General features: G+C 41.1%; 1 protein-coding gene across 1 annotated transcript in view; it reads right to left on the minus strand.

The window, feature by feature from the left end:
* PIK3C3 (phosphatidylinositol 3-kinase catalytic subunit type 3) overlaps positions 1-17,685 on the minus strand; it is a gene marked incomplete in the record, with an annotated part of 1,653,126 nt that overhangs the window by 308,958 nt on the left and 1,326,483 nt on the right. Inside the window, 1 exon segment of the mRNA XM_044074431.1 lies at positions 6,677-6,751. Within this exon segment, the coding sequence (XP_043930366.1) occupies positions 6,677-6,751 (75 nt within the window).

Genomic DNA, 17,685 nt, shown 5'->3' on the forward strand with positions numbered 1-17,685 from the left:
CCATTCATTCCACAATGGGACCAGAGCGGTCTCCATCCCATCTGTTCCCCTGTAAGGTGAGAGCTGATCATAGTTCTATCATCCAGGCATATATCAAGGTCTCCATCACCCTTTCCTGGCCCCAAGACTTACTAACAACTCTCGATGGCCTCTGAAGAATTCAAATGTTATCAGTCTATGAAGGAGGAGCATGCAAGCTTTCTGACGTGACTGTCCCTGACTTATGGGGCTATGCTGCACTGCCTTTTGATCCCACTGGATGTCACCCAAGTGGTGTGCCAAGACACCTCCCTCCAACAAGATGGATGAGCCCTACACCACTGACTCCCAACCTCCTGTCCCGTTCCTTCCAGCTCCCATGTCTGCTAGTCAAATCTGCAGTCACATGGCTTTATCTCTTTGTGCCTTGGAATGCGGGGGAAGACATTTTTCATTTCATAAACACTATTCAATAAATTGTCTCTATACAGTTCATTATTATCAGTAAATGCTTACTACATAGCTTGAAAAAGGCAACTTGCTTCCAAGACTTTTCAGTTTTATGTAGTAGTTGGGGCTCATATGGCTTTGACATACTGCAAGTATTTCAACTCTGTCCTTGTGTACCAGACTAAAATCCTTAGATTTAACTGAATGGGATTTGGGATGGCAGTTTCCTATCCTGTGTAAGACTATCCATCATGTTGAGAAGGAAACACTGAGCCTAATCATTATAATTTTTGCTTTGATAAAATTTATGTTTGAATCCACTGGCTTACTTTAGCGGAGATTAACATAACAGTAGAGGCCCTACTCTTCACTATTGCAGTATTCTTTACAATAGGGATCCCCTGCCTACAGCAACCCGACGCCTGGCCAGTATACCAAAGCCTTTAGGTTGTAATGGGTATGCTGTATGTCACACAAATGCTCCCCACGTATGGTGCAGAGCATAAAGGTGATGTCCGTACGTACCACCCTCAAAACTGTAAAAGCCTCACTGGAAAGGAGAGCCTATAGATATCATCAGGTAACAGGTACATCCAGAAGGAAAAAGGACCAGGGGGAGGAGGTAGGGAACGAATACTGCAACAGTGAATAGAAGGACATCTACTGTTATGGTAAGATTTTACACAACTGTACTATGTCCTTCCATATCATGGCTGCAGTATCTATACAATAGGGAAAGTGCAAAAGCACAGGAAGAAGACTGGGAGAAGGAAGGGGTCAGCAGAGCCCTCTAGGAAGCCATGAAGAATGGCCCTGGCCCTAGAAGTCACATCTAACTTATAGTGTTTGTTAAAATTATGCACAGAAGTCCATGTAGCTGCCTCAAGAATAGAACTCTTGAAAAAGCACCAGAGGAGCCACAGCCCTAGTCGAATAAGCCTTAACAGGATAAGGAAAGTGCTTTCCATGAAAGGAATAGCAAAACGAAATGGCTTTAGATATCCAAGAAGAAATGGTTTGCTTGGAAACAGCCAATCCTAAAGACCTAGGATGAAAAGAAACAAAAAGCTGCTCAGATTTACGGAAAGCTTTAGTCTTATCCAAATTATACCCGAGTTGTTTATGCAAATCTAAGGTGTGCAAAACCTTCTTACTAGCAGATTGCGAAGAAGGAAAAAAAGTCGGCAAATTAATAGACTGATTAACAGATAACTCATTAATCATCCTGGGCATAAAAGAAGGAGAAGTACAAAAGGACAGCCTGTCCATATGAAAAACTAAAATAGGACAAACAGTCATAAGGGCTTGCAGCTCAGACACCTGTGTGGCAGAGGTAACAGCCAAAAGAAGAACAGTCTTCCAAGAACAATGCTGTAAGGAAGCTGAAGCTGCTTGCTCAAAAGGAGCCTGGGTCAATATTTCTACAACAAAATTAAGGTCCCAGAATAGAGTGACAGGCTTCGTAGGAGGCTTAATGTAAAAGCCACCTTTAAGATACTGCTTGGTCCAAATCTGGAGGCCAAAGGGGAAGTCAAAGGCAGACACGCACAAATAGCTGACAGGTGAGCCTTAACAGAAGAATATGCCAACTCAGCATTGAGCAACTCACATGAATAAGAAAGAACCAAAGGAAGATCTACAGTTAGTGGAGCCAGGTTATGAGAAAGACACCAAACAGAAAATCTCTTCCATTTGGATAAATAGGATTCTCTAGTAGTGGGCTTCCTGGCCTTCTGCAGGACCCAAAGCACATCCTCAGAAAAAAAGGTGTCCCAGGGATCAAAACCCTATCACCCACAATGTCAGCTGAAGAGTGGGCAGGTGGGGATAGATGAGAGACTCCATGTCTTGTGTGAGTAGGTCCACCCTGTGAGGTAACTTATGATGACTGCCCTTGGCTAAATGTAAAAGAAGAGGAAACCAATGTCATCTGGGTCAAAAGGGAGTCACCAGCAAGGTTTTTGGAGCATCTTGTGTTATCTTGAACAGGACCTTCAGAATGAGAGGAAGGGGGGGAGGCATAAAGAAACATCCCCATCCAAGAAAAAGAGAGGGCATCCACATTCTAGGCTAGAGGAAATGGGACTCTGGTTTAAAAGAAAGGAAGTTGTCTGTTCAGACGGGAGGCAAACACATCTACTTGAGGAGTACCCCACCAGTGGACAATGTCCAGAAACACAGCCCTGTGAAGCAACCACTCATGGGGTTGTGTTATGGACCTGCTTAGAGAATCTGCCAGTATGTTCTGATCCAAAGGAATGTAAACTGCCTGAAGGGCCACCTGATACTGGACAGTTAGATCCCAAACCTGAAGAGCTAATCTGCACAGGAGACCTGGTCTCCCCCCTTGCCCTGGAAGAATGAAAAGCCTGAAGAGCCAGAAGAAGAGCTTTCATCTCTTTGACACTTGTGTGGTCTTTCTTTTATCAAAAAGACCAAAGGAGGCCCCCATCCCACGTCTGAGGCATCTGGGAAGAGTTCTTGAGAGAGGACTTAAGGTTGAAAAAGAAGCCCTGAGTTGAGGGGCAACTGATGGATCCAACACGGAAGTCCCAGTTTGACGCAGGGAAGAAGAGGCACTAGAAAATCTACAGGATGAGAATGCTGAAGCCAAACTGACTTTAGAAACCACTGGAGCTTGGCCAGAGGAAGCACAGGAATGGAGGAAGTCATGTAACTCAGAGTCATCAGAAACTCCCTGGGTATAATTGAAGCCAGAGGAAGAAGGTATTGAAAGAAAGCAATCAGAGTTAAAAAGCCTTGTGAGGGGGCAATGATGCCCAGCAATGGAACAGCCTGGAGCCTGCACCACATAAAAACAAGATCCTGAGAAGGAGTTAGGAACGATTTTTGGAAATTGACAGTAATCCCCAGGCTTTGCAGGAGACAAAAAATAAAGCAAAGTGCAAATGCTGAAGTAAAATCTCTGGTGAAGAGGCCTGAATGAGCAGGTCATCCAGGTGAGGAAAGACCTGTATCCCTCTCAATCTGCAGAAAGCAATCACAGAAGTGAGGCACTTGGTGAAGACCCTTGGGGCAGTAGAGAGGGCAAAGCAGAGAACCGAAAATGCCAGGAAACAGAGAAAGGCAAAAACGTCCTGAAAAGGGGATGAATGGAAAAGTGTAGGTAAACATCCTTGAAATCTAGGGAAACTAGAAAAGCCTGAGAAAGTAGAAGAGGAAACAAGATTTGAAGGGATAGCATCTGAAATTAAGGAAACTTCAAAAAGGCACTTGGCTGAGAAAGATCCAGAATGGATCTCCAAGTGCCTTCTTTCCTGGGGACCAAGAACATTCTGGAGTATAACCCCTTCCCCTCTGAGGAACTGGAACTTCTTGCATTGTTCCTTGATCCAGCAGGCCCTGGCAAAAAGGGCAGTTGTTCCTGAGGAGACTGAGGAATGCCCAAAAAGGGGGGAAAATTTCCAAACTATCTAATATTCCTGGCAAATTATGGAAGGAGCTCAGGAGTCTTGGGTGACCTTTAACTAAATAAGAAGGGACAGGGAAACATGCAGAGAAAGAGGAATATGACTGAGAACAGCAGGGCAAGGATAGTCAGACAGCACCTGCTTTGTCAGGAAAAGGAGGGTTCTGAGTAGAAGTTTGGGTAGCCTTAGCTGGAAGAGCCAATCAATCACCCTTATTAATCTTGGGGGAGGGCAAGACTGTCTATAAACAAAGGCAGGCTTGCTGGGGTAATTCCTCTGAAACTTGGGAACAGGTGAAACAAAAATATGATTCTAATCCTGTAAGGCCTTACCCTTTTCTTGCAGGGACATAAACAACTCTGCAGCAGCAGCACCACACAGATGTTTATTATCCAGGGAACATCCATCAGTTTAGCCTTGACATCACCAGGCAAAGGATGAAATCTGAGCCAGGAATACCTCCTCAAAACAGAACCAAAAGCAGTAGCCCTAGATGAGGCATTAGCTGCATTTAATGGAATGGTGAGCAACTTGAAAAGATGTCCCTAGTAGGGAAAGAGTAGCGGCCTTCCCCTCAGAATCAGGAAGATATGGAATAGCCTGATAGGCCTGAGAAAACAGGGCCAAAACATATCGTCAAATGTGTTTGATAGTTCACAGCCAGGGTAGCAGAAGTATACACTTTCTTACCTGGCCTCTCCGTGGTTCTGTTGTCCTTGACAGAGGAAAGCAATTTTGTAGAAGGCAACAATTTGGAGGGCTTATCAGAGGAAAGTGTCACCAAAGAAAGGTCAGCTGAAGGGCACTTATAAAGAAACTTGCAATCATCAGGCACTTTACAAAACCTATAAGTTTTTTTGGGAGCAGGGCCTGGGAATCAGGAGCCGAAGGAGGAGTGGAAAATGCATCCAGCAAGAACAGGAGGAACAGCAGAGGGCCTAAGAGACTCCATTTGCAGAAGCTCATAGTACCTCTTCTAAACATATGACATGAGCACAATCCCATTAAAAAAAACTCCATCATTTGGGATATAGTGTCAGTAAAAGAAATCTCCTCAAAAGAAAAGTCAAGACTACTAGACTCATCTTCTTCAGAACCACAATCTAAGGGAGAAGGAATATGTGAAGAATAAGTCTGGGACTCTTCATCAGAATCTGCATCTTTCATCAGAGGAATCCTGCTCCCAAGGCCTCTTAAGACGGGAAGAAGACCAAGGAAGAGCAGGAACAGAAACCTCCTGTGGAGGCTTTAGAACCATAAGGGCATTAAACAGGCCTTGACTGTAGTTTTGCCATTCACTCTGAGGATCTTTAGGAGCAAGAGAAATGTGCTTAGTTTTCTTCTTCTTCTTCTTGAGAGGAACGTCAGTCTTACACACCTTAGGAGGCTCTGAACCCTGGTGACATTCTATTATTGTAGCTGGAATCTCTTCCCTTACTAATATCTGAGGAACACCCCTAGGCTCTTTGATAACCCTAGGCTCTTTGATAATAATCAGCCACGGTTCCCCTGTACATCCGAGGTGGATGTCTACAAGACCTCCATGAATATGCATGAAGTCGAATCCTTGCCAGACTCCAAAGTGATCATGGTGCAGGAATATGACAAGGAAACCAGACGATCCTCCAGGCTTTTGCTAGCCTCAAGAGAGATGTCCAGTGGAGGTGTACAGCTAAAGAATCTGACCAAGCTTTCTTGGTCGTCTTCTTCACAGACATCTGACCATGATGCCAGGAAGATCCATCCATAGTGTCTTTAGCCAACAGTTTAAGTTGCTGATTTTCTAAATAAGTAGCCAGAGAAGAAAGACGACTACACAAAATATTGGAGACGAAAGCATGGCAAATTGTGCAAGATGTATGGTTGTGGGAAGCACCTAAGTATTAAAAAAAATATATCACTGCTTGTGACAGTCTTTATGGGGAATCTGTCTACCACACTGGCATTTCCCTTTTCTGGATGAAATGAAAACAACCAGAACAAGGCAAAACAATGATAAGAAAAACAAAAAATCCCAATGGGGCACTTATCTGAAAACAGTTTGACAACCAGCAGATGAATGAGCATTCAGACTGACGATCAAAGATGATGTTTGGACTGGTGGCAAAGAAGTTCTGAGTATGGTACATCTAGGCATTACCTTTACGCCCTAAGCTGTGTGCAGAGAGCAAACGTGTGACATACAAACATCGGGCTGCCCTGGGCAGGAGATCCCTATTGTAAAGAACACTGCAACAGTATACTTAAATAATAAATGTTGATTCTTGAAAATTTTTTTAGAATTCTTGCTATACAGTAGACACTTTTGTAAATAGTTGTTTTTGTTGCGCATTGATATTCCTTTTTCTAGAGATTGTTTTTTTAATTACCTAATTTCTATACATCTCAAATGTTATAAACTGTTATCCAATTGCTAAAACTTTAATAATATTTGAAAAAGAAAAGAATACTGCAACAGTGATATGGAAGGACATCTGATACTTCAATTGATGTGTGGCATCCCGTTCAAGATCCTTTTGCTGGCCTCTGTATGTTCTGACATGTTTATAAGGATATGTTTATTTTTTTACTATAAACATTTATCTTTTAAAGACTTACTTACTGTTCAACACTGTGTATGGTTATAACAACACTGCTATGCTGTCTAAATATTTTCTTTGCAATCATGTAACTATTGTATACAGTTGTTCTTTACCATTATTTAACTAAAAATATACTTTGAATTAATTTTTTACATTTCCAAAGCAACACAATTTTTGACAAAAAAAGAATACATTTAAGAAGCAAAAACAAGCGTAAGAAAGCATTCTACTTACCATTTTTTGTCAGTAACAGGTTATCAAGATGTCGATCTCCAACCCCAAGAATGTATGTAATGACACAATAGCCAGCTGCAAATTACAAAATGCACAGTTACAAAATAAATGCATATGTGTACTTCAGCTCACCATAAAAATGTAGTATTATGGATTTACTTTTCTAGCATCATAACCTGCTTTAACAAGAACCGATCTATTTATCCCATAATTACCGAATACATTCATTGCATTTAACCATAACACCTAACCAAGAAGCCTGTTTAAATAATCACCATCACTTCTGTGGGGGAAAATACTTTTTAGTCTTCCTTACTCATTCCACCATGCACCTTAAAACTGAGTTCTAAACATAAGTACATCTGTTCACATACATTTTTTGAGAGATGGTACCCATCTGGACTATGTGGATCCTTTTATGCACTTGAACATTTTTAGCAGTCTCCCTTTCTTCGTTCCTCCCTCCTTTCTTCAAGACTATATGGATCAAACATTTTTGGTCTACCTTTAGCTTCTGTAAAATCCTACACCAATATGTTACCTGACACAGACCCTTACTCTGCCTATATCTACAAAGATGACACTTTCAGAACTGAAAACAACAACATATTGTATTCTGAATTCTTACCACTCCTCTGTGACAGATTCGTGTTTTACACATGTGACGGCTTTTTATTTTATCTAATATTTGTCAATCAGGGAAATGGGCTGGTCCATAAACCATTTTCAGCCAAAAAACTGTCTAAAATAAAAGGAATAGGCAATAAACATATGATAATTTAGTTTAGGCAAGTAACCAGTGTGTTTTTGTAACTGGAATACCCTCAGAAAACCCATACAACCACAAGGAGATCACACAAACTCCACAGAGACACTGACTGGTTGTCATACTTGAACCCCAGACCCTGGAGCTCTGAGGCAGAGATCTTGCCATTATGCCATCATGCCATCCTTTTGGCTACAAGAATTCATGTCTTCCCACTAACAGCAGCTATGTGCATGGTGCATTAGTCTGAATTTAATTTAAGCTATCATTTAATCTCTCAAGGCCCATTTAATATTTTCTATTCTATGAACCTATGAACCTATACATTTTTGTTCATTAGCCCTTTGTATATACTTGTTATCAGCAAAAAGGCAAACATTTATTTTCGGATCTTTTTTCAATGTTACTGATCTAAACAGTGATACAAAAGAGCAAACTTTGTGATTCCTCGCAAGTGACCACCTTTATATCAGAGATAACTCCTTTTGAACATGGTACTTCTGACCAAAACTCCTTTTGGATATCATACTTCTGCCAGTTTTCCTTTTCAGCAAAATCTGATCACCTGAACTAAATACAGTCACTAGTTGCTTGCACTTAAGTTTTCTTAACTGAGGGCTTGGAGAAAATGTCCCCTGTAAACGACTAAAAATACCTAACCTGAAGGTCACATAACCTCAGGGTAAACTGTTTAAAAACACATACACCAAAAAATGCGTGTGTGTGTGCACACGCACGTACGTTTTTTTGTATGTGTGTGTGTGTGTGTGTGTGTGTGTGTGTGTGTATATATATATATATATATATACATACACACACACACACACACACACATATATATATATATATACATCTATACACACACACACACACATTACACGTACATATATATATATATATATATATATATATATATATATATATATATGCGCGTGTGTGCAGCTACATAAAAACACACAAACTGCTTGGATAGTCCAAATAAATCACAAAATCCAGCACATAGCAAAGGTAAAAAAAGAGATTTAATGCAGGAAAAACATGTACATAGACTGATTTGAGTATCTGAGATACTTATGAAGCTTTAAGCGAGAAGGGTCTATTTACATGTTTTCATGCATTAAATGACTTTTTACACATTTGCTGTTTGCTTAATTTTCAAGAGATTTATATAGAAGTGTATACATAATTTGTAATCAAATGTAACTTTTAGTCTTGAATTAACCATCTATCACTGTTCTGGCCATGTTGGTTAGCAATATCAGTGGTACCAGCAACCATACAGTTTTGTTCAAAAAACATTATCAACATAACTCCTTTGTAAAAGTTTGAATCTAATCTAATCTGACGCAAGAGGACAGATCTGATTTGATGGTGTGGTTAAGTGCTCAAGGCATACAAAAATCTGTTACCGCAGGTTTATTTCCTCACCACTGCTGTTCTTAACACTACTATCTTTGATTTGCAATGAAACACCTAGATAGCATACCTTAGATTAATGAATATGGCAAATACAAGTTGGTTCTGTATGACTGACATCTACAATAAATTGTTGAAACTGTATATTTTCTGTCAGGAAAAAAAAAACAGAAGGTAAATTATCTATAAAATTGACAAAAAATAACTTCTATATACAAAAATCCTTGGCAAAAAAAAAATTTGGTTCCACAATCCCAGGTTAGCACACGGAGGGAGTAAACCTCGTGCATAGGCCTATTCTTACCTGCAGCTAATACTTAACAGTGAAACTCACTGTAGTTATTGTGGATGAAGAATTTCTGGATGGACAGGTGCCACTTCTTCTTACACCACAAGGACAAACAGTGGAAGTTAACCTTAGCCATCTTTTATGTTTGATGGAACTATACATTTCCACAGCAACTACTGCAAATCTAGGCTTAGATTCCTAGTCAGAACTCTCAACTTCTCAATAAGGGACAGCAGACCTCTCTCAGGTATGAAGGCAATGACATAGCATACCCCTTTAACCAATCTAGCAAAAAATCTAGCAAATACGTTTTGGGTAAAACCATTTCTGAGGTAACAAGACTCACTGGGGGAATGAAGTGACTGCTTTAGTTGTGCTAACAACCGAAAAGGTAATACAGAAGACAGGATGTGAAAAAACATAGAAAAAAAGTTATAAACAATGAAAAAGTTGGTAATGAAGTGGATATCTAAAAAAAAGTCAGTTAAAAATAATGCCATCAAAACAGGGTAATGTGTATGTTCCATTAGGGCAAACCCAAATAATGATGTTAAAATCCAAGATTTGCAGAAAGGTGGTGATGCAAGAAACATTAAAAATATTGTATTAAATGACACACACTCACTTGATCTATCACTGTACTTAACTATGTCTCCAGAACTGTGTTAAGAAACAACTTGAAAGTCACAAAGCAAAGCACCAAGCAACATGGCAAAATGGGTGGATTGTCCTAAAGACAATGCTGCTCCATTACAACAGCACAAAGAGATTTCATATTGAGGTCTCTGGCCTCAGTTTATGTCAAGAATGGAAAATGTCATGGCTGAGTTTAAAATCAATTGCTAAAACAGATCAAGGAGGAGGCAAGCTAGTTCAGGGAGCTAACACACATCACAATAAAGCTTCTGTAGCTTCCTTTTAGAAAAGAGTGAGCTATTAGTTGAACAGTCACATACACTGCAATATCACCTACCAAGAAATGCATGAGCATATAAACCAAATGACAGAACAAACTGCAGAGATAAAGAGCTCATAAATTATTGTGACAGAATACTACTTTACACATTTTATATTCAAAATCTAGAAACCGGAGAGGACACAACTCCAGCCAAAAGCTAGAAAGGGTGACCATTCATTAAACTTCCTTTCTGGGACCCAGGCTTTATGATATAATTAACAGCAAAAAGACTTTGGAGTCTATGGTATACGCAAGTGCCCTATGGCACTGGTAAGAAACCTTAATACTTTAGTGTCTTAATGAGCAAATATTTTTGAAATTACAAATAAAAAACAGCCAAGTAGCAGCACAATAAATGAAGAAATAGGTGATCACTCACATCAAGTGAAAATCTCCAATGAAGCAAAATGAAAGAGAGTCCCAAACACCAAACGTGACAGTTGGGAAAGCAGAAAAGACAGAAATGAGGATTCAACTTCTTTGACAGCATATTGCTCAAAGCCTGTTAGATGGCATCATATGCTCCTCCCTCTGTGGGTAGCTTAGTAGGTTACTGGTACTATTTATGTTTCACAGATCCATGATTTAGTACTCAGTTCTGATCCCTGGTTACATGACTATGCAGTTTTGCATGCTGTGTTAGCTCCACATTTTTAAAATGCTGGGTGACTGGGTACATTGAACTGTATCCCTTTTGTACTTGCCTCTTGACCCTGTGGCCTGGGTTACTGCTGAAAAGGATCTGAGAAGGTCCAGTTCATTTGTCCAATTAAACAAATAATTAGAAAACAGTGGTTTCCTCCTGGAGGTTAAAATTTGTTCTCAACAGCTGAATATATCCTTAACATATCAAATGTCTACAAGACCACCCTCCTTTACAGGTGCTTTGGTTGAGTTCATCCCTTCCACTGATCATAATTTGGCATCTTTTTTCCAGAGGTCTCTTCACTCTGCAACAGACAATCAAATGATAATGACGATGATAATGCATACCATGATGCAACTGAAGACTATCACTAGAGAGCACTTTCATGCAAACCAAGAAATATGAGTGAGTATTTGGCACCCCCACAACCAACAAGAAGAATATTAGTATACACTTAACAAACTTATAGGGAATCATAACTGCACAGACTGGCTAAAGGGGACACTCAGCCAAAAAAAAAGGCAGCAGATGGACACTCCTAAGTTGTCAAAGAAGGTCCTCTCAAGATGACTAGCTACATCTGTTGTAGCTAATTATTAGAGACCCTAGTTAATTTATCCTAAAGCTGCAGCTGACTGTCAAGCAGTAAAGGTGGAAGGAACTGGAGGACCACACACTAAGACAGGTCAAAGTCAAAGTCCAACAGCATGGTTTTAATTACAAAGGCCTGATTTCCAGAGTTACGGATGAGACAAAAAACACAATGAAAAAGGGTATACAGGCAGCTAGATGGTTCTGGAGTTGCCATCCATAAAGACATTCTAATAAACAAAACAAGCACTGGATGCAGACACTTAAAAAGTGGAGAATGATTACAGTTATAGGCCAGCAAATGGTAGAAAAGAAACACAGAGTCCTCTAAGAAGTGTGAGTCTGGAAAAAGCCATCTCTACTGTTTTTGGAACAAAGAATGTAAACAATTAATACATATAATTACACCATTGCAACCATTTCACAGGACATCTAAGCTGGTGCTGCACATTCAAACACTGAAGGAACCCCTTTCTTCACCTGTTTCTGCCCCAGCAAAAAAAAAACTGAATAATGGACTGGTAAAAATCAAAATCACCTTGTAAGGGGAAGAGGGTTTGAGGTAAGGTCACAGGTCCACAGAGAGGGGTCAAAGGAGATCCAGCTTCATCAAGGAGTGTGAAGCTCTGGTACCCTTCTTGCAGAGGTGGCCATACTAGGAAATGACTTTAGTTCAAAAAAAAGCTCTAACATCACAGAAGCCACAGGCCCAAAAGCACACAGTCAGACTTGTCAAACACGAGATCTAAGCCAAGTGGAAGAAGGATGGGTTTATTCAAAGGTACTCACAAAGGAGCTGTTCTGCCAGGAATGATGGAGAAGAATGCTCATCAGTCCTAATGGCAAACCCAAGCCAAGAACACAAGTCCAAAACCTCCCAAGTCAAGAACACGAGTCCAAAACCTCCCTGTAAGTGATGGGGAGGGTGTCACAGAGAGCTGCACCAATTAAACTTGATTACTTTTCACTTGGTTTCCTGACTGAAATACTTCCCAGCAACCACAACCACAATTAAAACCTCATACTGCAAGGTGGGTAGGGCAAGGAGAAATACACCCAGGATCTAAGCCCTAAAGTAGATGAAACTAACTCAAATGACTGTGGACTGTGGATAGCCCTAGCAATACTAAGGATGTTTCTTATTCTTTGCCAGGAAATGGGAGTCTAAATCCATGCTCCACTTAGTCACACAGACAACATAAGAATTAAGCTTTCATTCTTCAGTGAACTTTGAGATAAGACAGGGATCAGAAAGACTAAATGTGTACATAAACACCTTAAATCAAAGAAGGAAAATCTCACACCCCCCCCTTATGTGGCACTGAACGGAAGGGAGGAACTGTGATCTCTATGGTGGTAGAAATGCTTCACCACTAGAAGAAGATTCAGACCAGACACGGCCTCTGAAGAAAGAGTTCCAGAGGAGGAGTGTGACTGCAGGTCACAGCAAATAACACTACATGCTCAACCACAGGAAAGTGACATGCACAGAAAGTGACGCCAAGACAAAATTCAGGCATCAATAATGCCCCCAAAAGGGGGTATGGCCTTGGTCCTCACAAAAGAAAATAACTAATGACCAAAATAAGCTAGACTTCACAACTATAAATGGCAGAAGAACTGCCTATAATTTCAGTACATTAGAAGAAAACCTAACATCGAAAGAAGCTTGGAAGAGCTAAACCCATGAGCCAACCATCTGTCAAAAGTGGCAGGAAGGGTCACAGAAACTGAAGGCTCATCCAAAATTTGGTGGGGCTGTACACTAATACAAGACACACACAGGCAAAGGTCTGCTGCCAGAGGGCCATAACCACATGGTGCCTCTGCTGTCACAGATATCTTATAATTCAAAGCAATATTCACGTCTTCAGATGTATCATAAAATCATGAGGAACAGCTTCATTTTAGCCCAGAGAAAGTGATCAGAGCTCAGCTTGGCCTCAGAGCTGCGTCCTCATCAAAGCTGCTAAAACAAAATGACATGGGCCCTCTGCAAGGCCACCGCAGCTAGTAAGGGGGAGTGCACCACTTTTCACGTAAAAAGCATTTAAACAGGACCTAGGGAAGGCATCTACAAATTCAAGTTAACCATTAGGGTATACCACCAAGGATGGACTTGTTCAGGGAGAAGCTCCCTTAGACTCCCCAAGCAGTGCTATGAGAAGCCTACAATGTGAGTATATGAGAGTTATGATCCTACCAGGCTTTGACTACAACATCCACCACTTAACAAGACTTCACTCTCAGAAACAATGTTGAAACACTAGAACTAGAGGGAACTACTGTGAGGACCTCTTGCTGGATCTGTAGTATACAGTGATAAAGAGCTGAATACAGCTCAGTTAACCCAGACTCAACTTGTGTTCCAGGTAATGGAAGAACTAGTTGGAGGGCTAATCTCCTGATACTTAATTTGTAGTGGAGATTGAGGGCCTAATGGAAGATGTCCTCTTGGAAATGGGATGACAGGGCTGCCTGATGAGCTGCATCACTTACAGAAGCAGGACTCAGGCCTACACTGCACCCAATGCATACTCCTTTCATGACAGCATAACACAGCATGCAGAAAGACAATATAGCAAAAAGCACAAAATCTCCCGATGGATGCCTGGATGAAAATCATGCAGAATTTGCCTGTCAAACAATAGGGAATAAATGGGCAGAGCTATGTAAATCAGACAGATACTTGGCAAGTGTAAGCCTCCCTCCCACCAGAAAAAAACTATCTTGCTATACTGCAGATGACAAAACTTCCCAAGGACCATTTACACCAGTCAAGCTCTCTGCCACATCACAGAATGAGACCTCAAGAGTCCTGATGGGATAGTGGGGAAGTTATAGGCAAGAAACTGAAGAAACATCATTCTTATCCTGACAAGGATAAAACGGGACAACCTCTATTGCTTCCTGAGACATACAGTCCAGATGTGTTGTAACAGCTCAAATACAGTAGTACTGTCAACTAAGGAAAAGACAGGAGGGACCACAAAATATGAGGATTGACTTAGAGTAGTTAAGTTTCAGGTTCATTTAACCAAAAAAGATGGTTTTACCAGTCAGGAAGAACCAGGAGAAATGTTCCCCCAGGAGCAGGCCCAGATGGGAGTAGAAGCTGCAGCAAGCTGGCTGAAAAAGATGCACCCTAAATGGTGCCTAACTATCATTAAGGAAAGACTTATAGATGTAGAGGAAACCTATATGTTTGGGTGTCAACAAATCCTCCTCCTCTTCTTAGACACATAGAAGCCAAAAAGAGGAGTCAGGTCCCCTTTGAAGAGGAATGGGACCCACTTTCACCAACAGATTATCCATTAGTGCATAAAAGGTCTGCCCAAAGAACACTCCCCTCTGTAAAACTGGAATCTAGAATACTGTATTAGTGCCAGTCCTCAAGACAGGACAACTTCACAGTCACGACTGTGTGCAGCATACTGGTAACAAGGCATTGTATTATGTTCTAGCCTCCTGCTTTAAGCACAGCTTCTGCAAAATCAAAACTGCAGATAGCCAGTTAGTAGCTCACCTAAGTGGCATTATGCATGGTCTGGAAGTGGTCTTCCCTTAGTCTAGACTTGGGGATGTAATCAGGTTTGACCAGTGCTTAATCTACCAGTCAGGAACAGAATCTAAGCAGATGACAAATACAGTGAAGGTTCCTAACCTTCAACACAGTTGACAAGTATTTCTTCTTATTACACCTGCACAAATTTCCAGACTCCTTAACTAGGTAGCAGAGAGGAAAATCTACACTCTTGGAAACCAGTGCCAGCCAGCAAAGTCTGAAACTGACTCAGTACCAGGACTCTTGGAAAGTATTCTTAGAAAGTAATTTGGGCAAATCTGCTAAGGGCTTATAGAAAGAAATGGCTTTTTTGGGGACAACACATACCTCCCAATTTCCAAAATAACATTCTTAAATATGATAGTCTTTTTTTTTTTAAATGCTTCTTCCTCCAAGCACTCAGCTCTAGTTGTGGTACTAACACAATAATAACCTTTGGCACTAGTAATGTAAAGCTAAATTTATAACTTCCAGTTCCTCAACTCCTATCCTAAGGTAACGTGTCAACACTAACCATGTTTAGGTATCAAAGCCTTAAATATAATTTATACCTTCACTAAAAGCAAGACTTTTGTAAGATGAAAGTACAGTTTTGTACCTACCATAAATGTAGATGTTCGAGGATCCCCATTGCTGCAGTCCTTACTATTGGGTATAGTCCGCGTCCAGTCGGCCCGAATACCAGAGTATAAGGCTGACGTCGGTCAGAGCGCATTAGACTGACGTCAGTACGTCAGGGTACTAATGCGCATGACCGACGTCATATCCTCAGTCTTTTCTTGCCCCAGATGTCAGAAGACCCTAAAAAGACAAGGCCCAAAATACCTGCACCAAAAATATGTACAATATATACAAGAATATATACAAAAATATAAGCATGTAACCTCACCTACACAACCACCCCTAAACACAGAGGGGAAGGAGGGAGGGTAAATTGGACTGCAGCAATGGGGATCCTCGAACATCTACATTTATGGTAGGTACAAAACTGTACTATGTTCTTCGTTCCCCATTGCTGCAGTCCTTACTATTGGGTAGAATCCCAAAGCAGAGGTAAGGGAGGCTGGCAAATCATAAAGAAGCAGGAGCTGACAACATGCCTTGCAAAACAGCTGTGGCAAAACCAGCCCTAGACTTAGAGTAGATAGGAAGGTGATAATGCTTAGAGAAAGTATGCACTGAACTCCAAGTAGCTGCTTCCAAAATATCCTTAGTTGCCACCCCTTAGAAATGCTGTTGAAGTGGCAGTAGCCCTAGTGGAATGAGGCCTAATCCCAGCTGGAATCTCCTTGCCATGATGGGAATAACAAAATGCAATGCAAAAGCCAATCCACCTAGAAATAGTTTGTTTTGACACAGGCTTGCCCTGTGAACTCAAAGCAAAAGAAACAAACAACTGCTGAGACTGCCTGAAATCCTTAGTCCTGCTTAAATAATAACGCAATTGCCTGTGTACATCTAAAGTGTGCAAAATCTTTTCCCCTTTATTTTGGGGGTCTGCATAAAAAGTAGGCAAATGAATAGTTTGGTTTAAAGCCACACTAGAAACCACCTCAGGCATAAAGGAAGGATTAGTACGTAATGATACCCTATCCTTATGGAAAATCAAAAATGGCTCTACTGCCATAAGGGCCTGCAACTCAGACACCCTTCTTGCAGAAGTAATAGCCAACAGAAAAGCAGTCTTCCATGACAAGTATTTCAATTCAGCAGTAGCCGCAGGCTCAAAAGGTTGTAGAGTAAGTTTTTCCAACACGAAATTGAGATCCCAGGCAGGAGTAGGAGCTCTACGTGGGGGTCTTATATTCTTTGCCCCTCTAAGAAACTGCTTGAACAAAGGATGCGAAAACAATGGTGGGTCACAATCATAGTGAGCTGAAATTGCTGCAGCATGAATCTTAATGGAAGAGAAGGACAAACCGTTGTCCAATAACTCAGTAAGATATTGAAGAGCCACACTCAAATTAGGCTCAGAAACCTGCAAATTCTTTGCTGTACTCCAAAATAAAAATCTCTTCCATTTGTCTGCGTACACTTTCCTTGTACTAGGTCTTCTAGCTTCCATAATCACATTTAAAACTTGTTGAGGAAGTTGAGACCTGCTGTGTTTCAACACAGAATATGCCAGGCTGTTAGATGAAGAGAGTGAAGCTTGACATTGAGCAGATGACCATCCTTCTGAGATAACAGATGAGGAATCAGAGGTAAAGGCCATGGAGGCTTCCTTACCAGACTCCGTAGTAGTGGGTACCAGTGTTGCCGAGGCCAATCTGGAGCTATCAAAATCATCCTTGGCCTGTCTTGTCTGACCTTTAATAGTACCTTTGGAAGAAGAGGCAGAGGAGGAAAGGCATACACATGAAGGTTTTTCCAACTGAAAGACAGAGCATCCACTTTCCAAGCTGTGTGATGAAACCCCTTTGTGCAATACTGTGGCAGCTGGTGGTTTAGTGGAGAAGCGAACAGATCTATGTCTGGAGTTCCCCATGACACTGTCAATTTTCGAAATACATGAAGATCCAGTTTCCACTCGTGGGGATCCATGATTTGTCTGCTTAACACATCTGCTAAGGAGTTCTGTGCTCCGGCAGAAACCTTGCCTGAAGAGTTAGTTGCAAGCTTAGCGCAGTCTCCCATAAAATCATTGCTTGCCTGCATAGAGGATAAGAATCGTTCCCCTTGCTTGTTGATGTACCACATGACAGTTGTGTTGTCTGTTAGAATCAACACCTGCCCTGGAAGAAGTAACTCCTTGAAAGCCACTAATGCAAACTGGAC

Source organism: Protopterus annectens, chromosome 6.part0 (genome assembly GCF_019279795.1).
Source record: "Protopterus annectens isolate FY-2018-M chromosome 6.part0, PAN1.0, whole genome shotgun sequence".
Classification (NCBI taxonomy): Eukaryota; Metazoa; Chordata; order Ceratodontiformes; family Protopteridae; genus Protopterus; species Protopterus annectens.